Raw genomic sequence first — 23,990 nt, forward strand, 5'->3', positions numbered from 1 at the left:
GTCTGACAGGGTGGGAGATGCAGAGAGGAAACGACTAGGAATAAAAAAGGACTGTACTCATTCAGCTCCCCTGTGTTTTTATTTCAAGTGTTTTGATCGGAGACTGTCAACCCCCCAGCTGTTGTTTCACACAGATCCCCTCCAGATGCAGACGTCCCATTTCTTTCAGCTCCTCAGGTTTTGTGTACGGTCTATTTTTTTCCCCTATTTTATATTTGTTTAAATTTCATCTCTCAGAATCCCAGAACAGGATTAACTCTGTAAACTGGTTAAGCAAAAGGTGAGATCAAGGTTTCATGAATCTGGCTGTGTTCAAATGTTTTGATGAAAGGCTGATTCACCTGTCATTAACTGGAGGAAAAAAATATAGTAAAAGACCCCAAACAAATAAATCTTGATATTTATCACCCACAGAATGCTTATTTTACTTTTATTCCATGTACTAAAAGAGAAGACCCTTAAAAAACAAATATATATATATTTCTTTGACTTGAATTAGAGTTGGACTGCTTGCCAGACATTTCCCACCCGAGGATGCAGATCCCCTGATTAATGCTAGGGTTCTTCATTGAAGGCTGCACTCTGCTGAGGGTGGGGGGGTGGTCTGTCAGGGAATAAGCCGATTGAAGAACTGATTGATTTCTAGAGCGAGTCTCTTCATAGGGTCACTTGGATTAGTTTCTATTTTGTTCACTAGGAAATCAACAAGCTTTTAGGCCTTTAAACATCAGGAGAGAGATCAAATATGTTTCAAAAACAAGTGAATTGGTTGCAGGCAGTCCACCAAGAATCCAGAGAAAAGAAGTTATATTTTTTTTTATAGATTACAACACTAATAAAATAAGTCTTTTTTTATCAAGACTTATGTAGGTAACGGTATTCTGTAAATTATCTCTGCAATTGGTAAAAAATATTCTTCTACATGTGCACCAAATATGTCCTCTGTTTTGATATATGTGGTAAAAATATCCTCTTTAATTATCTCAATAATTTGCTAGAAACAGATGGCATTGAAGAGAATGATCTGAGCAGACAAAGATCCCCCAGCAGGATTCTTCCCATGTTGTCTAAACAGACTTACCCTTCCTGTGCACAAAGTCACATTCACAAACACACACCCACACACGCACACGCACGCACACACACACCCACACACACACACACACACACACACACATTAAGCAGTCTCTACAAAGTGTACAGGGGTAAAACCAATCTCCTTCCTTTGGGTTTGCCAACAAAACACCAATCACAATGAAGTAAACGTCTCAAAAACAAGTACCGGTAGCTCATGCTCAAAACAGGTCAGCAAGCATATGGCTATGTGTTTGTAATGGTGTCATTAGTTGTAAATCCCAAATTTGATCCTTTTTCCGGCTGCAGAGGTTTTCTAGTCAATGTTTATAGTGTGAGATTACCGATGTATTGTTTTGATAATAAGCAAAGAGGCTATTTCAACTATAAACCATTACATAAACATCTAAATAATATATGTACCGATTGAGTCACCATGGCCAGTTGCAAAAGTACATCACCAAATGTTTGGGTTCCCAGTTATTCAAAACTGTTGCCATTTTCGGACAACTTTCATTCTGTGTCATGTGTTGCTGAAACATCCTGTTCAAGTGTTTCCGCAGCTGTGGCTGATTTTTCCTGTTCATCAGTTCATACCCCCAGTTCCTACCCATTCATTTCATCCCAGCCTTTTTTACATTGTGTGTGTTTACAAACCATTTCATAGCTGTTTCCTTTGGTTATGCATTCCAATATTTACTGTGCTAGTGATACAAAAATCTCATGTAATATTTTCTATACACTTTATTTCCATTGACAAAGGGTTCATGTCCGTGTTGGGTTTGATCGACTCTTGTGAAATGTGAAAGATTATGATCCCTATTCCAAACAAAGTACCTATTAGCAAATTCCTGCTGGTTGATATTGTTTTTGTCTTGCAATTCCTTATAATACACTTAAGTGGTTTTGTAAGAAGCTCTTGTGAGTCAGTAGGCAGGTAGGAACTGAAGCATAATTTTAAGTTTCCTGTAGCCAAAGACTTGCACACGTTGCTTGACTTTTAGTTCTTTAAAAATCTTGATCCTTTCTTTTTTTTTCTAACTGTACAAATACCTACAAATGGTGAGTAAGGAGTTTCCCCATTGTCAGTCAATATGTCATATTCTGCAACTATTCTTGTCTTTTGGAAGAGATAACCAGGGTAAAGTAGAAATTGTTTCACTGTCACTTCAAACCTAAACAGGTACAGTTTGCAGTTCTTGGAAGTAAACGAAACCATTCGCTATCAAGCACAAAATTCTCAAAGTTAGGGATCCGAATGGGTCATGCTTCTCTTGCTGTTTGCCACTGAATGAAATGTGCTGAAATACTCAAGAAGACAGACAAAAGAAGACAATCTCTTAAATATAGAGTAAATATTCTGAAGGGAAGACTTGCAAGGACCTGGACATTTCAGGCTTTGCTTCGCAAAGGCTTTCCACTGAGATTTAAACCTTGGTGGAAACATGCAAAAAAGTCTGCATGCAAATCTAAACACATCTTGATTTCAGGGCCTGGAGTCTATTAAAATATTTTACAGGCCTATTATCGCTTGTCTATCTCATTAAAGAAAAACCTTTGGTCAGACAAAAAGTTTAGAATTTAATCAAATTTGACGTGAACATATATGAGGCGGGTTTGGATTCATTGTTTTATTAATTTGGCATGAAAACGTGCTGTCCTGTGCTCTAAGCGCATTTTTATGGTTACAACTTTACTGTGAAGTGAAACTTCAGTGATTTTCAGGGCGACATACAGTACTTCCCTGTTTCTGAGCGGTTCATAAAGTATCCCATCCATTCCACCATAAAATCATGAAACTATCTTAACCTGCTTTTACTAAAGTAGGTTAGTGGTTCTAAACGCAGCAGTTCTAAAGGTAGAGCAGAAAATAATTTAGCAGACTGTGTGATGTTGAACGTGCCTACATCTTTTCATGCTTGGAGTTGGAACATTTATGTGTAGAGTAAAAAATAGAATGGGTTCATTGTAGTGAAATTAAAAGGACTTCTCTTGAGATTTCAACCAACCCCTTCAGTCCCCCACCAACACACACACACACACACACACACACACACCTACACAGGGTCTGCAGAAGTAGAACACATGTATGTAGTATTTATAATGTAGAAGAAAGAGCACGTTGTTTTAAGTGGTTTGCTGGAGTAAATGTCACGGTCGAGTAGAAATAGACTAGTAGTAAGTCAGTATCCAGATCTCGTAATGCTGCTGGAAATATAACTGTAATCCACTTTGTAAACCACAACTTCCTATTTCCTGCTATCCTTTTAAAATGGACTTAAAACACATCAAAGTTTGTGGTTGTAATGTGACAAAATACATAAAGGTTGAGAGTTAGTCAATTTTCAAGGCACTGTATCACAGTGGGTAGCTTAAATGCATAGAGTGTCTCAGAGGTAATAAACAGTGAATTACCTGTCATGTGAATGATGAAGCAGGCCCACAGCAGCATGAAGCATCGCCTCATTTATGTGATGTTGTGCGAGTTCCAGAGTGGTGGACATGGATGGTTTGTCCTTCAACTGGGGACCGTTTGGAGATGTTGTCAGTGCCACTCTCCATCTCTCGCTGTTTGTCAACTCTCTCTGCACTGCCCCTGTCAAAAAGCATCTTTCTAATCTTCATCCCTCCACTTCTCTGTTTCTGTCTCTGTACAGTACTGTCATGATGGATCACCTTATCTACGAGGGAGAGGATGGGGAAAAACAGCAAAGTAATCTGTGTCGGTAGAAAATGTAGTATTGAAGGATAGACTGTAAACTGGAAGAGGGGAAAAGAATATATGCAAAAAAATTATACTGAGTTCATTTGGGATATTTTGCTTGGGGATGTATCCGTTTCTGTTTCGTTCCCGAGAAATGCGCTGACAGTACAGTCTGCCAGTAGCTATCAATAAGGGCACATTTGTCCTTTCACATTATGTCATGGACCCAGACAGGCTCCAATCTTCTGCCAAACAGCTATCATCTTTTCACATCGGCTTTACCCCACTCGAGCACCATGACCGAGCGTGCTGGTCCAAAGCTCGCTGGTGTGCAGACAGCTTACTGAAGCGAGCCCTCCGAGTGGCGAGGGAGGCTCCTGTCTTTAGCTATTCTCCTCACATTCACCTTGCAGTTCCGCTTGCATGAGTGCTGCCTGCCAGGCCCAGCTGTGAAAAGTGGGTCATGAAATTTAAAGGCACAAGCAGCCCCGTATCAGCGCTTGATTGTGACGGCACCAGTCTGGCACTGGTCTGTGATGACATCGGTCTCACCACCCCGGTAACATTCAGCTGTGTGTTTGTGTGCAGGTGTGAGGCCCTGTCTGTTTCGCAGAAGGTTTTCTTCTTAAAGAATAAATCGGTAAAGATGAAAAACCATCACTTTCTCTTGGTGGGAAAATGAGCAGACACATTTTAACGTTCAATAAACTGATCCATATCCACTATAAACTATACTTCTGTTTTGGTCTCTCTTTGAACATAAGACTCCAATGAACATTTCTACCCAGCAACAGGGTACAGTAGGCCAGTAAGCTAGCCCATATGGGGGGTAGACGTCTCACTGAGGAAAGCTACTCATACACACACTGAGCAATAATGTCATACCCGGATGAGCTCTTTACAGAACCAGACAGCGTATGGGGGTGTCCTACTAATCTACTGCCAACTATAAAGATGTAATATGCTCCTTGTGCTACAACACACTCATGTGGAAGAATATCCCATTCCTAAAGCTGCGAATGGATGCATTATGGGTATTCATGAGTACAGTAGTCTGACATTTCTACCTATTAGTATAAATAAATACCAACAGGCCAGAATCGCATTCCTCTGTAAGAAAATTGTAACGCACAAGAAAAAATTTTTCAAACAATACACAAGTATTCTGCATTTTTTTTAATTTATTTTCATTATCAACAAAAAACAAACCACACACCACATTACATTTTATAAACAGGAATACTCATTGTGGATGTACGAAATAAAAGTTCAGCTTAAAACCTCAATAGGTTATTCCTAGCATCAGTGATAAAGCAATAGCATTAATCATTGTAAATGTATAAAAAGGAAAGTGTTTAAATTTATGAAATAATTCTAATAATAAAAAAAAACAACACAACTTTGGGCAAAAAAATATTTCCCCTCAACATGCTACTTTAAAAATTCATGCAAATGTAAAGCTTTCTAAAACAGTCACTTTCAAAACACTCTCCACATGAAATCCAATAACTTAGAAAATATCAGCCTCTTTTCCCTGAACTGATCCTTGAGAGAAAATAGTTTAGATGACCTCAACAAAAACTCAAAATGTATCCCAGTTTCCATTAATGGATTCATCTGGCAAACATACGATCTTTGTTACACGTTATACCCTTAACTGGGCCAGTACCCACTGAGAAAAAAAGATGAAATCCAGTTTTAAACAGACATGTTTCTTTCAAACACATTTCTCTGGCATCATTCAACAGTGAAAACGCTTTTTTATACACAACTAAATTCCGGGAAGAACATCAAAAACAGCACCACTTAAATTTTTCCTGGATTCTTTCCAACGTGACACTCACGTTGACTCCACAGTAATTGATCTACAAGTATGCATCTTAGGCAAGTCAAAAAAAAGATGTTTTTTTTTTTTTTTGCTTAAATATAAGGTTATATTATACTCTCTACGAATCTCTGTTGTTAGCATGCAAATGGGTGTCTCTCATATGTTTTAATCCAATATTGTTCTGCTTTTTTCTTTAGACGTTGATAGATCCAGTGGCAGGTGTAAGCCTGTCCTGATCTAACTGGCACATCTAGTTTGAAAATTACTGAGCCCAAAGCCATAATGCATGATTGTATCAGAGTCTACAGGTTTGTTGGTGTTGTTGATGTAATAGAAGGCCACCATCATTAACTGATACCTTCACCCATTCTTTTAAACCTGGTTATATGCAGATGCAGCATTCTCTGCAAAATGCAAAGGTTTAAACACCTTAAAGTTTATATTCACTTAGTTATAACCTAAAAACAGTCTGTTTTAAAATTATGTATGAAAATTATGACTCATGACATATGACATTTTGGATGTGATACATTTGGCACACCCTTAATTACAGAACATGACTGATTAGTGTTGCCTTTCAAATGGATCTAAAAAGTTACCATGCCCCAGTTTGAATGGGAGATTTTTGTGATGCTTAAACGTTTCCACCTTTAATATAACCGTTAGGTGTCTCAATAAAAAAAAAAAAAAAGCTTTTGCATTTTAGAAATATTTTAGTCGAAGTGCCTGTGATTAACACTAAATAAAATTCAACAATTGTAGTAGGTTTTTCCATGTCACAGAGAAAGCCATGGTTTACGTAGAGCTTTTAAATCATCAGAGGGATCTTGATGTCAAAAAGTGTCAATTACAAGAACACAAAAGACAACTTCGCAATTTTAAAGGGCAGTCAGCAAACTTTGCCAGGTCTTGATGCATGAGGGTGGTGTGATAATAAAATCCAAAGGAGCTGCGACAAAGCATTACCTTGCAGATGTGCAACCACATTATTGTTGTTGGGTTGTTTTTGTTTTTTTTAAAGCCCATAAGATTTCAATATTTTAAAATTTTGGACACATTGAAGGTGGAAAACACTCTGAAATCATTTATTTCTTATCTTAGTCTAATTTTTTTACATCACATAACTGGTGTTTTGATAGGGGTGTGTGAACTCTTTACAACCAAGGTACTGCATGTTGGCTTCAGGGTTTGACCTCACGACAATTACCCTTCAGCTGTCAGGGCTGAGACTTGCTGCTGACAAAAATCGGAACTCATCCCAAATGTCCTTAAAGGCAACATTGTCCGTTACTAGAAAAAACATGTTAGCAGAGGTAAATGAAGCCAATGAGAATAACCTACAATGTTGGAGCATAAATGGTCACATCAGCCCTCAGACGGAGCACGAAGAACACGATCAATGAAAGGCTGCCAATCATACAGGTTTTTGCAGTCTCGAACAGAGAACTGCAACACCCATCATGCCTTGCTGAGATGAAAAGTACAACATTAAATAACTAGCAAAAATATTGGTAGTGTTTTGTTAAATATGTCGCTACTCCATTCAGAGGTTTTACATAAAACAATGGACTGAACAGATTCATTATGTATAATTAGAATGCTCTTAAAAATATTTTTTTTAAAAACAACTCTCCTTCACATCTGATAGCACAGAAGTAATGTGGATAAAAAAGGTTGACGAGAAAAAATAGCTGAAAACCACTTTTGACTCAAGAACAGGAAATGACCATTTCTTTTTTTTTTTTTGACGTAACAGGAGACACTCCAGTAAAAGAAGAAAAAAACTTAATAATGAAGAATTGTGTTTGTATAGAGCTTCAGTTAATTGTGCACCTATAGTAACTTATTTTTTTTTAACCACCTCCTTTGATTAATTTTGTTCTTGTTTTGTTTTGAAGGTTTTTTTTTGTTTTGTTCTTTGGAAGGTTGGTCTTAAAAAAGTGTGAACTAAACATGTAGATTTAGGTGGTGATATTCTTCTTATAAACATACTCGCAGTCCGGGCACATTCCTGGTCTTGACATTTTATCCATCACTCAAAATACACACAGTTGTTTTCTTTATTTTCTTTTTTTTTTTGCGTAAGTAACTTGTCAACAGTCTTATGTTATCATGACTTGTAATCCTCTGTGCTTTAAAATGAATGACGGGTGCCAGATTATGGATATTGTGGTGAATGTCGGCAGATTGCGGGGTGTTTCCTAGAGTTTTGATAAACAATTCTGTATTATGCCACGTTGGGTGAGTAAAGTAGGTGAAGCTGTAGTGACATAGTTTATGGTTGGTAGATACTGGACAAGTAAGCCATTATAGGCCCTTCTTGGTCGGAGCGCTGAGTTTCCTCATCCCCCTTATCCTGCACAGCAACTCACTGACAAAGTTCTGAAGAAAAAAAGTAAAGCAAAGTTAGAGTGTTCAGAGATACACATTAAATTCAGTGAGGTGACTAAGTAGTCATTTAAATGCTTCAATGAAAATTAATTCTTTGGAGTCTTCAACCTTTGTCCAGTGCTGGTTGGACTTCGCAAAGCAAATCAGACAGTTCCTCATTTCGATTAGTAGAAAACTGCCATGGTTCATGGTTATTTTGTAGCTGGTGTTTCAGAACATAGGAGCATGTAAGTCTAGATTTGAAACCCTGCAAGTGTTTGATGAAATTAGCTTTTTGTGAAGTGCATAATTTTGTAAGGAACAAAGTAAAACTAGATCCTAAGTAAAGATTACTGCGACATACACTCTCAGAATCAAGCAAGAGGTTATATCAAGGTCTGGTTTCAGTATTAACGACCTTATTATACAAGACAGTGCTCATGATCCAATTCCAGATGTCTCCCCCTTCCTACCTGCATTCATCTTTTACCCAGCAGGTGTTTTTTCATTCTATCTGAACAACCCTCTCTGCCTCATCACTCCCCCTCTCACCTCATGCCTTTAATCTCCTGTTATCTTCCCCTTCAAGAAGCAATCTCTCAGTCCTTTCACCTTTCGTTCACATTCATCTTATATATCAATTACTCCCTGTCTTTCACTTCTTATTTCCACTTGACTGAGAGGAAGGGTGTAAGGGCAGCTGTGTTCACCATTTCTAATCCTGAGAGTGGGTAGGTACAGCCGAAATGTTACGGAAAACACATTTAAATGAAGTCCAAATGGGTACAGAATTGTTTTGAGCATCAAACATTGGTTTTAGGGTTCGTTGTAGATTACAGTAAAGCTAAATGTAATTAATTAGTATTTAAAAATGAGTACTCTTATAGAGGTATGTAGTTGAAGGAGTATAGGTTGCATATCTCAACAACTGTTACTGTAGCTAAACAGCAATGACCTTGTACTAAAACCACACACAGTGATGATGACAGATGGGGGGAAAATTTACCGTGTGTGGAATTAATGTGATTGGTTTTTAAAAGCTTTAATCATGCAAATAGCCTAATGCAACCTCATCTAAACCCAGACTCTTATCTCTGTGAACACGTCAGTGTGAGTATTGCAAGTGATGAATATTATGAAGTCCCATATCAGGTAGCTTATTTGTGCTTGTGCACTCATAGTTAATTAGGTATTCATTAGCATATTAGAACATGGTGGGTGAAGGCTTTCGCTCTAATGGTTTTTGTGCTCCAAAGACGCTCACCTCTGTGGGTTTGAAGCAGTCTGTTAAGGATTCCTGTGAAAAGAAGAGGGGGGAAACAGTTGTTAGGAGGAAATAATTTACAGCTGTTTTTAAAACCTCAGCAGATTCTGCACTTTTAACTTTTCTTAACTGAAACGCATATTCTCCATTGGTTGTTGGAGTCTAGCCTTTATTCATATGAGCATATATGTGTTTAAATAAATGTTTAAAAGATTCTGAGATTTTAAGAATAAATTGCAGGTTAGCAGACTTGAGGAATGTTCCCAAGTCATGTCTCTCAAGTTAAGTCTCAAGTCTTTAGGGATTGAAGGAAGCATGCTCTCATCAAATGCATGGCATCTAATCTGCCAATAATATGGTACATATAGCATAACGAGGCCCAAAATGATTTATAGCCTTGGCAGAAGTTTAAACTACTATTTTAATTAACCACCATGGTTCTTCTGATTAGAAGTAATATTATTGTTTTGGAGAGACTCAACTGCAAAGAGGACAAAACAAGCAACTCATCACTAAAGAGAAATCATGCAAATCCTAATAGAAAAAACTGGTCAGTAATTAATAAAGGGTTTGATTGCTGTTATTGCTTATCTTTTGAGGGATTCATGTCTCATTAGCTACCAGAAACAAACTCTCTGGCAACATCTAAATACTCCAGGGGTTTGAAAAAAATTTACATCCTGTAGGGATTCTATTTTAACACAGAGATTTATCAGTGATCTTCTATAAACCAGACAATATCACCTCAAAAAAATCTAACATTCTGCACAGTAGGCACTTTTACTTTAAAACTGATACAACATGTTTCAAGTACCTATTTTAAATTTTTTTGTCTATATAAATAGTTTATTATACTATTCTTGTCTAAGGGAAATTTCAGACTTTGCTTAGACAAGAAAGCAAAGTTTACACAATGCCTTACAAAGCAACTCTTGAAAAACTAATAATATCCATGTTTTATCTATGGGTATTTAATTTATTACAACATGTTTATTTTTACCAATAGCCTTTATATGCACATGATATTAACAGTTATATCTTACTGAATATCCAGACTGCTTAAGAACCAATCAACCACCACATCTCTATAAAGGATTTCTCATTCGCTCTGTGACCAATCATCTCTGCTAAAGACTTGTAGAAACAGACAACCACATACACACATATACACACACACATTTACCTGTAGTTTGCTGGCTCTCTCATCATCACTGTTGACCTCCAACAAGTCATCAATGTCAATCTCTACCTCTGGCATCTCGTCCTCCTGAAACACAAGAGAACTCTTTGTTAGAAAACAGATGGAAAGAGTAGAATATTTAACTTTAAAAATAATGCCACTGGAATATTTGTGTTGGCAAGAGGCTTATAAATACCCAAACTACTCTGTGTGCCTGCCTTCTAGGGACACATCATTTGGAAATGTCATTGTGCAGGGGTTGGGCCGTTTAGCGGCTCAGCGGTTGGAGGCTGCCTTCAGCTCAACACCACATCAAAGGCCCAATGGTTAATTTTATTTCGCCACAAGGTTTTTGCAGAGGAAGCAAGCAGGGAGGATAAACCTTTCCCTCCCAGACACCGCATGACGTGTTCTACAAATGCTGTAGTTTTTGGGAAGCAAAGAGCTAAGCCTGAGCCTGAGAATCCAGTCATTTTTCCACCTTTGTTTGCTTGACATTTGCAACAAACACTTAAGCATCTGCTGCTGTCAAACAAGTCAACAGAGATATTTGATCACCTTCTGTTATCTTCCAAGTGGGTGGTCAGGGTTTTGTGAGAAACGCAGGCAAAACTCTCTGGGGTTATTTTTTGCACATTGTTCTCTTCATTTCTTTGAAACAAAACCTCTGTGCTCAGAATACACTCAACTTACTGAAAGCATTATTTCTCTGTCATTTTAATGCCTCACCGAAGATTTACTAAACATCTTGAACAATTGTGTTTGTAAATTTTTCAAATGCTCATTTATTTTCTTTAAATTTGATGGGAACATATTCATTATATATTTTTTTCTATTCTGCCGTTTGACATTTAAATCCATTTGCCAAAATGATTTTTTTTTTTTTTAAGCTAATAGGCCATATTTCCATCTTTGTTTCACAAAGATTAAAATGAACCCCCAGGAGGTTCAATCTAACATATAGCTGGATGGGAATGTTGCTCACAGCTACTTGCTAACCATCGTTTCATAACAATGCCTGCGAGATAATTTCTCATCTCTACTGCTAACACAGCAACGGGGATGTTATCCAGGGCTTATGTGTATGTGTGTGTGTCTTATCATATAGCCAAGAGCACAGCATGGTATTAAGACAAAGAGCATTAAAGCAGGGATGATATTAGCTCCCAGAATTAAAGTCAGTCAGCTTCATTCTGTGTGGGCAGGGTAATAAGAAGACACTGAAATCAGTGCAAACCATAACCATTCAAGTAACAATGCAAAAAACATGCATTCTTAAAGTCTAATGCTAAAACCTCGCAAATGCAAATTAATATGACAGAACTATTGACGAGAAAAGAAGTAAGCCTGTGGAGAAAATCTCCATAAAACTTGGGTTTAATGATTAATAGCTTAAATATCACGTTCGTCTGATGTTTTTCCGTATTTCCACATAATATTTTCAAAGTTGCACATGTGTACTATTTGTGCCAAACAGCAGCTATTAGTGTTAAATGGTCTCAGTCAATACAATCGAAGCAAAGAGATTTAATGTAGAAATAAAAAACTCTGCCCTTGTAACCGACTCTGGTCTAGACATTTAAGTTATTAAACAAAACTATTTCCATTCATAATTCAGGCCTTTGAGAAACAACCAGGGAGGATCTTGCTTAAACTAAATCCTCTCATAGGTTTTTAATTGAATTAAGTTTTGAATTTCTATTGTTTCAATTTCTTGCCAGAAGGTGAACCTTTACCCCGGTCAGAAGTGTTCTGCAGCTCTAACAGGTTTCCTTCCAGGATTGCCCTCCTGCTATCTTTCTGTCAAGTCAGTCTATTATCTAAATCTGACAGATGATCTAAAGTGAGTTGATGACTCCACAAAGTTTCTCCCTTGGAGTTTGAGGACAGGAAGCAAAGGTCAATCCCCTCAGTCTTTCTCTCTATCAGTCTGTGGGGTCATCACTCACTCACTGACTTCTGTGAGAGTCTGATTGTTTCACTTGTCAGCAGGCAGTCCATCATCCTACATCCCTGTGATTGGTGATGACATCACACATGACTGGAGTGTGAAGCTTGACCATGAGCAATTGCCAGGTTACATAAAAAAATCTTGATATTCAAAGAAGCTGTTACAGGAAGACATTGAACATATTTAGTCCTTCACAGTGGAGTGTGAGTAATTACAATAGCCTGAACCCATACAACTACTCCCAAGTAGATCATTTTCAGTGCCTACAGCAGGTAAAGTTAATAGAAACTGCAGACAACACAAGTAAATCAGCTAGGCAAACATTTTAAAATGAAGAAGTAATTGATAAAAGTACACTTCAATCCTTATTTGCTACACGTAGAAGCAGCAGTTTTGGGGTTTTTTGTATTTCCATTTGCATTTGCAAATGAGAGAAATAATGATGAAAGACATGGTGTGTTCAGAGGATATGTGCACAAGGAGCAGTGTTTTTAGTAATCAAGGCAACTTTGTGTAGACTATGCATGAGAACCAGCAAAGAACTGGAAGCCCGATAGAAAAACACAAAGCTGGACTGTCAGCCTGTGAGCCTGGCAATGTGTGCAGACAGCTGAGAGCGCATCTGTGTCAGGCTTGTTTTCACCGTCAGCTCAGCAGCCGGCAGCGTTTTCAGTCTGGTTCAGCTGTGGTGAGGTGAATCTATGCTAATGCGAGCAGCCCAACCCTGTGAGTCAACACAAACTCCATTTAGACTTTATTCAAACAGTGTCTATGAACAAAGGTGTGAGCAATTGCTTTACTTGAATGACTGATTCACTGACATCCCTTTTCATAACCCTCTTACGTGAACCAGACCAGCTGGTTTCATATAATTGCAGTTCTAAAGTGCATGATTATCCACAAGCCAATACAGTCAGGTTCATGATTTCAGTCCATAAATATCCCCAGGTCAAATGGACAGTCTTTATTTCATCAGCTTATTAAAAATTATGTTTGGATTCAGGATACGCCTATCTTCAGTGATGTACTTGTTATTATATGAGCAAATGTTGTTTGTCACTGTGGATTAAAGACTCTGTTTGTTTTTTTTTATATCTTTCTGCAGGTGTAAAAACAGACTTCTAGAGTGTCCTCTTGTCTTCTCTTTCTGCTTCTTTACATTTTCACCTTTAACCCCACCTCTCTACCTTTCTTCTTCTGAAAGTGGTTGCTCTGTCACATACACTCCCAGAAGAAAAAAAGAAGAAAAAAACAGAAGTTTGTGGCTCTGACTTTACAAATATGAACAAAGTTCAAGAGGCATGAATACTTATACACCTCACAGAAGGTAAAAGGGAAGGAAAAAGGGAAGAGAATGTGGTTCAAAAGGAGCAAACATATAAAATCTAATATTAAATCCTAAAATTGTGATTGATACAGAACACACAGAGAAGCAAAACAACAGTCGATAAAAGCTACAAGATTAACCAGGATAAGAAAGACATACAACTCAGATACAGTGAGATGAAGCAAGCACCAATAAGTGGGTCATTGTGATGATGATGATGAGGCGAAGGAAGAGGAGGATTGTGTAACGCTGTAAAATCTCCCAGCTCAGCTTTCTTCCTCTATATTCTGCCACACTGTGTCACATCAAAGTGCCAGGGAGCTCAAGGTGGGCTGAAATCATCCCCTGAAATTAAGTTATTAAAGGTGGAGGAAGTAAAAGCACAGAGAATTGACAGTATGTGATGGGAAAATTACTCTGAAGATTCAAAATGAGGGAAACAGACAAACACTACAAGCAGTTCGGAAGACGAGAGAGACTTTGCCAAGGTTACTGTTAAGGCCCTCGTGGATTAAGTGGCTCTTGGCCCTCCCCCACTTTCAAGCACCTCCCTGTTGTTTGGTGCAGCAGTTTGCTGAAACCATAGAGCACGAAGGATGTGACTTTACTGGGTGATCCTAGCAGCTGCAGTCACAGCTCTTTCTCACGCTGATTCAGCTACTCCAGAGGACACTACATCAAATAGGAGAACTGCTAGAAACAGAGGATTGGGGAAGAAAAATCTTAAAATTAACATTGAAAATATTATTAATTAGCATGACAGTGATCCTCTAAACTTCTGTATGCATAAAATTCAAAGCATTTACCCATGACTGTGAACTATTAGTGTACTAATACCACTGTTTTAAAGTGGACCTCTAATATTATCTTTTACATAAAGCATTTCTGTTTTGTGCGCTGCTGCCACTGACATTTATATACACTATTTCAGAAAGTTCCTACTGTCAGACATCGAGTTTGACTGCTTAGTCAGTCAGTCACCAGTTGAGATAAAGCTGCCAACAATTAAACCATTTCTCTCTCCTACGCTTTACTTTTTATTAGAATAGAAAGTACGCCTATGTCAGTTCTTTTGTTTCAAACTACCAGTCAGTTGAGATGGCCTCTCGTACTGAGGCAGGTTCTTCCTGTTTATGAGGGGGTTTTACTATCCACTGTCGCTATGTGCTTGCTCAGTATGAGGAATTTATGTAAAATCAGTGACTCAATGCAAGCGATTGTTTACTGTCATTCCGTGCTGAATGACAGTATGGCTTGTTAAACTAATTTCAATAATAAACTGAAGTTGATGAACTTCTTTAACTAAGATCAGTTGGAATGAACACGTTTTTGAATTGAAAGGACATTTTTTTTGGAATGTGCCTCGAGATGGCATGTTGCGAACTGGCGCTATATACATAAACTAACTTAAAATTGAACTAAATATTTCCTGTTTTAAGACGGCAAGAACCATCAAAAATATTTTGATTGGAAAAGTTCCAGAATTAAGTTTTTAGAGAACCTTTATTTCCTTTCTTCATAGAAAATAAAGGTTTCAAAAAAGGGAAACCAGATATTTACATGCACTATAAAAAACATAGTGCATGTAAATATCTGGTTTCACTTTTTTGTTTCGTTAGCTGTTGATTGTTCCCCTGTGTCTATTCCCACTAGTGAATCTCTAATACACCATTGTATTCTATCATTATTTTCTTAACTGTATTAGTTGGGTAAAGTTACAGGCCTTATACATAAAGCAAATGGTCTGTTCTTCCATTACTCAATGTGCAGCAGATGTAAAATCAGGCTAAACATGTTGAAATTGCACATATTCTAACCAGATACTACATCAAGCTGATCACATTACATTCATAACTTGAGTAAACACAGCATGCACTCTACTAAGCTTTTATTAAATGTTTTTCTGTATGAGCTCAGAGGCCGTTTGATGGATGTTTCACAATCTACAGTTAATTATTTTTAGTGTCTAATATGTTGTAACTAATCCCCCTCTTAGAGCTCTTCATAAACATCTTCCATCAGCAGCCTCACCAACAGCTCACATCTACACACAGTGACATGCTGTTGCTAGACAGAATCACCTCTGGTTAAAACCCTTGGATATACTTAAGAGTTAAATATTCCTATTTCATTCTCAATCAGGAATATATCAGACCTGGACATGTAAGGCAGATAGATATAATGTTACTGTACTCGAAATCCAGACAGTTCTTCCCTGAAACAAATCAATCGACAGCTGAAGCCAATGCAGACCTTTGCCCTCAACACAAAGCCAATACTCGGCATGAAAACATAGATAACATTGAGGTCAAAAGTAGCCAGCCATCCAGCAAACAGAACAGAGTGCTAAAGAATGTATTTAAAGGAAAGGTTTCTCCATTTTTGAAAACTGTAATGTAGGCGAGAATAAACCAAACTAGCTGGAAATAAGATCCAGATTTGTTTGAAAAGTGAAAGCACTTCCTTACTGAACCCATACAATTTAGTTTTTGCATGAGACATTTTGCACATGCAAAGGTGGACAAACAACAAATGCACTCTTGAATAGGAGCTCATTGTCTGGCTTTGAGAGTCAAAATAACCATCAGCCTCTTTCTGTTTGCTGCAAATGCAGATGCTGTTTTGCATCTCCAAGCTCGGAGTGCACAGAGTGTGAGTCAATGTTTTTATACAGCCTGTTTATAGCCCTCCTGACAGAGAAACCAGCAGTTAACCAGATCTAGTAGGGATGAGGATGAAATTACAGAGAAATGAACTGATTTTAAAAGCGAATTATCGATTAATCAATCAATCTAGTTTATAGTACATTTCACCAACAAAGCACTTCAAAGTGCTTTACATCATAAAAACACAAAAATCAACAATAAGAACAGGCAATTGTCAGGATTTCATTCATTGATATTAATTTATTCAGGCATATCTTGGCTGAAACACAATGTCTATTCCTCAGCAGCATTCAGAATTACATTTCATTGTGCTACAGGTCACTATTTGATTGATTGAAACCCACATGGAGAGAGTGAGCGTGCTGGAAGGAGGATCACAAAGTAGAAGTGCAGAAGGTGGATGAGTGCAGACAGTGAAAAGAGGACAGAAAAATTTAGCACAACCAAAACCAAGCAGCCAATAAACACGCTATAACCTTTGTGCTCCGTGTTGATTTTTGAAATTGACACTCTGTGCTGCCAGTGTGTCTCAGCAGCTGGTGGATTTCTGCTGGCTGAGAGGCCTTCTTGTCAACACCTCTGATTTGTTTAGCAGCAGCAGATGCATGTGTGCGTGTGCGTAAGTGAAATATGTGGACGTGTGCTCTGACACAGACGCTCGGCAACTGTCTATTTTTATCCATCATATCTAAATTTCCAAGCATGGATATTGTAAACAGAAGACTGACCTTTCTTCATTTCTCAGTCCGTGGATCAGTCAGTGCAACAGTAATCATTTAATTAATAGCTCCAATTATGATAACCAGAGATATACATGGATTTTACAGTGACTTGCAGAAGTCCTTATCCATGGAACCTTTTCCTCATTTTGTCCAGATACTTCAAAGGATTTTTATTTAAGTGATAAACTAACACAAAGTAGCACATAATTGTGAAGTGGAAGGAAAATGACTCCAGCTTGCATTTTCTTCCATCAAGACACATCTGCAGTGCAGACTTCTTATGTTTTTCTTTGCCAAGCTAAGCAAGCTAAGGCAGATGCAAAATGTAAGCAAACAGCAATTTTCACGTTTTCCCAAAACTCTCAATTAATGTAATTGCTTTAGCTTCCCACCACATACGACATGTACACCAAGTAACTCAGTTTTGGTCTCTCTTAGTCAGAGCATATCCTTCAACATGTTTATTATCTCCCCTACGTTGCTCCTTAAACTGGCTTGAAGAGGTTCACAGGACCTCTTCAGGCTTTCTTTCAGCAATGGCTTCCTTCTTGCCACTCTCCAACAAAGGCCAGATTTGTTGAGCGTCAACAGATAATTCGCCTGAATTATGGTTCTCTGTAGGCCGTCCAGAGTAATCAGGGGCATGTGGGCTGCTTTTCTGATTGAAAAGAACATCGCAGCCACTGTCGATTTTGGATGAATTAACTGAACGTCATGCGGAATGTTCACAGCTTGAGATGTTGTTTTTATAATTACATCTTTTCTTCTTCGAGGTTGCAACGTAACAAAGTGATTAGTATGAATGCTTTGCAAGGCTCTGAGTGCTCGTTTGTTGTGTGTGCTCATAGCATGATGCATTAAGTAACTCTGTATGTAAAGTAATACTCCTGTCAATGAGAGCCGATGTGTGTTTTCCCAGGCATGCTATTGAACTGGTCTAATGACTTGGGCTTGAATTCTACTCCTCTGGTTCTATGTGAGGCTCACGTGGTTGCTCTTGTTCCTCGGCAAAAAACACATGACAGGCACAGGGGAGGAAAAATCTTCATCAGATGGGAAGCAGTGAGAGATAGAAAGATGAAAGACATTTCATCTCGAAAGTGACAAACCTTGAAGTGATACTTGAAGGTTAGACATCAGCAACAAAATGCACATTTCTTTGTTCTGTACACATATTCATAAACACAAAAATCACCTGAAGACATTTTTTTTTTACACAAAATGGAGTTTCAAAATTTACCCGCAGTTTGGCAGTCAGAAGCAATGGTATCAATCACAAGGAGATGCTTCAACTCAGGAGATTGTTTTTGCTCCATTTGGTCTTTCACTTGGCCATTGCTCCTTTCGAGTGAACATGTACACTGACCTGTGAGATCACTGTTATGCTCATCAGTTTATGAAAAGTCACCACTGTGCATCTGTTAAAGAGTAGCCCAGTATCTTTAGCCTAAAAAAGGCCACATGGCCTCATACAAACCCACAGACAGTAAAAGCCTGAGGGGAGAAGCCTTGTATACCAACAGACCCTGAGCTGGCAGAGCCACTGAAAAGTAGGGCATTTCTTCCACTCATTTGCATCTCGCAGGCATACACATGACACAACATGCAGAATGCAAGTGTATAATGGATTTACTGCTGTCCAGTAAGAGTTTATGTCTCGCATTATCTTAATTGATTGCTCTTAGACAGACAGATCCATCAGTCCACTGACACATTCTGCCTTTTAATCACCTAAACCAGACCTCAGCATTAGCAGGCACTCAATTAGAATCCACCTTGTCTATTAAAGAAAAGAAGGAGTGTGGTGGTGGGTCAGTAGTCAAAACTGACAAGAACACTTGTCTTCCTTTTTCAATTAGTATACAAAGTTTACACATAGGGGCTAACAGAAAATATAAATGTGAGAAAATGACTATTTGTTCAGAGAAAAACTGCAATGCAAAGATAAAGCAGAGTTATTGTCCATCTTCTAGGTGACATAGGGACCACATGGTTTGGTCTTGCTTTTATGCTCTTCTGTGAACAGCTTTGAGCAGTGGCCTTCAGTATGCACTGGACTGGTCCGCAGCTGAGTGACAGGCAAACAGACCGGGGCTTTGGTGTTGAAAAGAAAGAGCTGGACCCAAAAGCAATCAAACCCTCACCTTTCACACATGTGGTCATGTATGGAATAAATCCCATTCTGGACACAGGAGCAAGTCACAATGAGCTGTAGACTAGGGGTGCCCAAGTCAAGTCCCTGAAATCTACTAATATCCTGCAACTGTAAGATGCCTTCCTTCTCCTGCACACCTCAATCAAATGACTCATCAACAGCTTTTAGCACTGGAGAACCCAGCTTAAAGGGCTGGAATCATTTGATTGAGGCGCGTAGAAGCAGGAGAACATCTAAAAGCTGCAGATAAAAAATCTTGAGGACTGGATTTGAGCACCCCCGCTTTGTGATCCTGTACTACTTGAATATTGATTATACAAGCAAGATGATGTTAATATTTGCAAAGGTCTTAAAAGTGTGACACATTCTGAACTGCAAATTGCATTACTAATGGAATCCATTTAGCTTATTTTATCACATTTCTGCCTCAACAAACAACCTGACTTCACTAACAAACTCAAGCCCCTCTATCAGGGGTGGGCAGTCCTGGTCCTCGACGGCCGGTGTCCTGCAACTCTTAGATGTCTCCCTGATCCAACACACTTGAATCCAATAGTTGAATCACCTCCTAAGTGCAGTCAAGTTCTCCAGAGTCCTGCTAATGACCTCATTATTTGACTCAGGTGTGTTGAAGTGGAGATGCATCTAAAAGTTGCAGGAGACCGGCCCTCGAGGCCTGGAGTTGCCCACCCCTGATCTATATCATAGTCCCCAAAGTACTATCAGGTTTTCTTATGAAACTGATACAGTGGATGACCTTTCAGAAAGAACAGCATAGTCACCTCTACATGTATCAAGCACACACACATGCTTAAAGAACACTACCAAAACCAATTTGGGTGTCAGCATAGAGGTATTTACAACAGGGGTTGGAATGTGACATCCTGCTTACAGTCATGTACATAAAGATCACTAGTATGTAGTAACAACCACCTGCTCAAACACTAGAGGAGGTGATAGACAGCTTTAACAATGCACTGAAAGTACAACTTGTCAACATCATCAGGGACTGGTTTCACTACCGGCTTTTATTGAAATCCTTCCAAATCCCAGTTCAGCTCAGGCTAATAACGCTCTGGTTATCGGAGACCGGTTGGAGAGCCGGAGGGGGATAATCATGGGATGTTATCTTATTGGCTAAGTGAATAGATATGAAGAATTGTCCTGCTGGTGTATGGACGTACACAATATATGGGAAGAGGTCAAATGGACTGGATATCATGCAAGACAAAAAATATGGAAATATTTTGGCTCATAATTAATTTAAAATACAATTTGCATTAACTACATCTTGATGATTGAAGTCTGACATGCAGCCAAGAACTCAGTCTGCTTTTAACTGTTCAGCCATTGCAGTTGGAAACAAGGCTTCAGCTTATTTTAGCTCGAATAAGAACCACACCAGAGAAATAAGCAGGGCTATAAAGAGAGGGAGAAGCTCACAAACAAGATGACAGACATGAAAAGGCACCAGTCTGTGCTAGAGGGCTGCTGTAAATGCAACACTAATGGCATTTTCAGCATGAGGGAGGTAGAAGTTCAGCGCTTCACACACATGCAGAGTTTATTAACCTCATGTGTGAAAAATATTTGCATTGCAATGCTCTCTCTTATTGCAGAAGGGAAGGTATCAAAACCTGTTCTGGCAGTTAGTGTCGCACTGTGATTTTTGCCTGAACCTATTTTCGGTACCCAATGAACAAATCACTTGATATTTTGGCACGCTTTGTTTTGATAAAACCCCAATCTTTTGTATTGGGAGTGTATCTGATAGACCAAAATAAAACAATGGCCAAGTGAAAGAAAAAATATATTTGATTTTCTTTGGGGGGTTTTTTCTAATAGAAATGTAAAAAGTGTTGCGTGAGTTACTGTTCAGTCCTCTGTGGCATGTCTCTACCTGTAAACCATTCTGACAAGAATATGCTTTGATTTGACTCATTCCAGTATTGGATTATGTTGAGTCATTGTTCTGCTGGAAGGTGAACTGGAGTCTCATCTGTTTTGCAGCCTTTAATGGCTTTTCTTTCAGGATTGCCATGTTTTCAGCAACATCATTCTTCCAATTACAAATTACCAGCTTTCACGTGCCTGCAGAAGGAAAGCATCCCCAAACCATTCTTCAATGTAGGGATGTTGTTTGCAGACTTCAGTGTTCTTCTCTACATTATTATGGCTAACTATTAATCCCTTAAATGGCTTTTGTGCTCCTCTGCTTTTGTGATGCCTTTTACTGGTTCATGTTTTTTTAAAACCTGTAACTTTTGAAGTAAACCTTCATGGAGTAAACAGGTGATTTCTGAAGGCAATGGGTTGCACTGGTTCACATTCCACAGCATCAGATACAACATTTCTTTTCGATTCACAATTAAGCTCTAATTTATGTTCCTCTGTCACATAAAATCCCAATAATTCAAGGTGTATGTACCATGCTCCATCCTGTTCTTTTTATAACCTCTCAGTGGTGTAATATCTGTGTGGATTATACCATTGATAGATGGAGTGATCCGCGCATATATAAATATATGCCTGACTCAGTGACAGACGTATTGTGTGTGAACATGTGCGTTTGTGCAGACTCTTGGCATTAGGGAGGGGGCTGCAAGCCAGAAGAGGTGATTGGCTGGGGAGGAGAGTCACAGCATCAGCACATCCTTTAACCCACTGCCCTTCTTTCCATCTTCTCAACATCCCCACATGGCTCTGCATGGCAGCATAGGAAACAGGAGAGTTTATTGGGAGGGGGATTTGCAGCTATCCAGACCCCTGACACACACACACGCACTCTCTCTCTTTCTCCACATGCGCACACAAGGCCTCCCCTCCCCCTTTTTAAAGTGTTAAAGAATGCGACGTGCAGACGTGCAAACGCACAGTAATTGGGGTGGCCAATATTAGGCGTAGGGACAGATGCACCGCAGAAAAGTGCATATAGCTTAAAAGGGCTAAAAGCGTCGCCACATAAACGTCAAACGACTGAACTGAGACGCACGCGCCATCTCATAAACCTACAATAAACCGAGCAGCTGGGGGTTTGCTTTAAAGGATATTGATGAAAGGGCTGTTGTTAGTGTCATTTACGAGAAATTATACGGTCTATGTAAATGGATGCACACACTATTCCCTTTTCGCAGCTGTAAGCTTCCTTGGAGGGGGGGCGACCGGTGCGTAAAAGGACAACCATGCGGTTTCTCTGCTGCTGCTGCTGCTGCTTTTCCTCCCCGGCCCATGCATCCCTTGCTCAATGACAGAGACAGACATAGCAAATAAAACTCTCGGAGCTGCAAAAGGCACACATGGATATCTGAAAGCCTCAGTATCTATGACGCAAGGCAAAATTAGAAAGTCAAGCTCCTTGATGTGAAAAGTTGATGTGTTAAATTGTAGTGATTTTGAGTTTCCATGTGAAAAACAGATGACTTGAAGCTCTGATTGACTGACACTACAATCAGAAAATGACACACACACACACAAAAAAAAAAAAAACATGCATAAAGTAACCTGCATTATTTATCCCGGCTGTCTGTCTCCTTGTGCATTTGAAGGGGCCCCCACTGACAGAGGGTGACCCGTCCTTTACTCACCTCACAGTCATACAACTTGCTGAGCTCCTCGATGATCCATTCTTCCAGCACGAGTCTCTTTCGCAGCTCCTTCCTGTCGTACTTGACCGTCACTTTTCCCTGCTTCTTCTGGACCGGGTCCTCGCCGTTGATGGGGCCGGAGCTCACGCAGCCCACACCGGGCGCACCTTGGAAGAAGACGCGGCTGCCTGCGGTGGGCAGAGGGGCACTGGTTTCGGTGCTGGCGGCCGACATAGCGGGATGAGAGGGTTTGTTGCTTGGATAAATGTGTTAATGAAGTGGACAGGAGGGGGGAGAGAAAGACTGCGGAGCTGCACGGCAGACAGGAGAATGTGCAGCAGCTTTTAAACAGTTGCTATTTAAAGCGCAGCGCCGTAGAAAGCCGAGAGGGCGGAGCGAGCGCTGCAAGAAATGCTGGATGGCAGACATTGGGTTTGAGGTGAAATAAAAAATATTGACTCCAAATAATAATAAAAAAAGAAATGGTGGAATATGGAGATGACAATGGAACAGAAACGCAAAGGAGTTTAATTTACTACAGGAACGTCGTATCGGCAGGTGTTTAAAAATGAACATGTTCAAAAATAAGTCCGGTTAACAGACATAAATATATATTTTTTGCAGTGAATCTTTCGATTTCCCTCAATGGTTTTTATTAGCTCAAAACCGTCAAAGGCAGTTGCGCCATCAAGAGGAGGTAAGGAGAACAATTTGCTTCCCATTTCAGACAAACCTTTTATTTACAGGTGCATATATCAATGAACACCGAAAGGTTTAGTCCAACAATGTAGTTCAAAATCTGTAACTCAGATCTGTTACACAGAGTGATCAATATTACAAGTTTTTAACTTCCAGCTCATGACAACTCGAAAGCATAATGAAATCCGGGACATTCTATTTTAGATTTTGCAGCCCCAGGGATTATTAGTGCCAAAAAGAATTGTTCAAGTGCTACAAACAAACAAAATCTCAGTATCCTTATTTACATTCTTCTCATTTAGAGAAAGAAAATAAAGAAACTTGGCGAAAGAATTTTTGCGCCATCTATTGTCCGAATTAATCCATAACGCTATGATGATCAGGTTTTGTTACTGTTTGAATTGTTCGTCACTGAGATATCTTTCAATAAGTTTTCCTTAATTAAATCAAATCTCATGGTGTTGGC

At 39.1% G+C, this 23,990-nt stretch overlaps 1 protein-coding gene across 1 annotated transcript; it reads right to left on the bottom strand.

Moving 5' to 3' along the window:
* Positions 1-7,657: 7,657 nt before the first annotated feature.
* ppp1r14c (protein phosphatase 1, regulatory (inhibitor) subunit 14C) lies at positions 7,658-23,173 on the bottom strand. Its single transcript, XM_044107482.1, has 4 exons — positions 22,826-23,173; positions 10,424-10,507; positions 9,241-9,273; positions 7,658-7,988 (listed from the first exon to the last, which is right to left on the bottom strand). The coding sequence occupies exons 1-4, from the start codon at positions 23,057-23,059 to the stop codon at positions 7,914-7,916; spliced, it is 426 nt and encodes a 141-aa protein (XP_043963417.1). The 5' UTR covers positions 23,060-23,173; the 3' UTR covers positions 7,658-7,913.
* Between the last annotated feature and the right edge of the window lie 817 nt (positions 23,174-23,990).

Source organism: Gambusia affinis, linkage group LG22 (genome assembly GCF_019740435.1).
Source record: "Gambusia affinis linkage group LG22, SWU_Gaff_1.0, whole genome shotgun sequence".
Lineage (NCBI taxonomy): Eukaryota > Metazoa > Chordata > Actinopteri > Cyprinodontiformes > Poeciliidae > Gambusia > Gambusia affinis.

What these genes read in the sequence shown, in the direction of transcription:
- ppp1r14c (XM_044107482.1), bottom strand. Translation starts at nt 23,059, where the DNA reads ATGTCGGCCGCCAGCACCGAAACCAGTGCCCCTCTGCCCACCGCAGGC. An exon ending in AGAGAGCCAGCAAACTACAG is followed by an intron (nt 9,274 to 10,423) that starts GTAAATGTGTGT and finishes TTCTTTTCACAG; the next exon opens with GAATCCTTAACAGACTGCTT. An exon ending in ACTGCTTCAAACCCACAGAG is followed by an intron (nt 7,989 to 9,240) that starts GTGAGCGTCTTT and finishes TTTTTTCTTCAG; the next exon opens with AACTTTGTCAGTGAGTTGCT.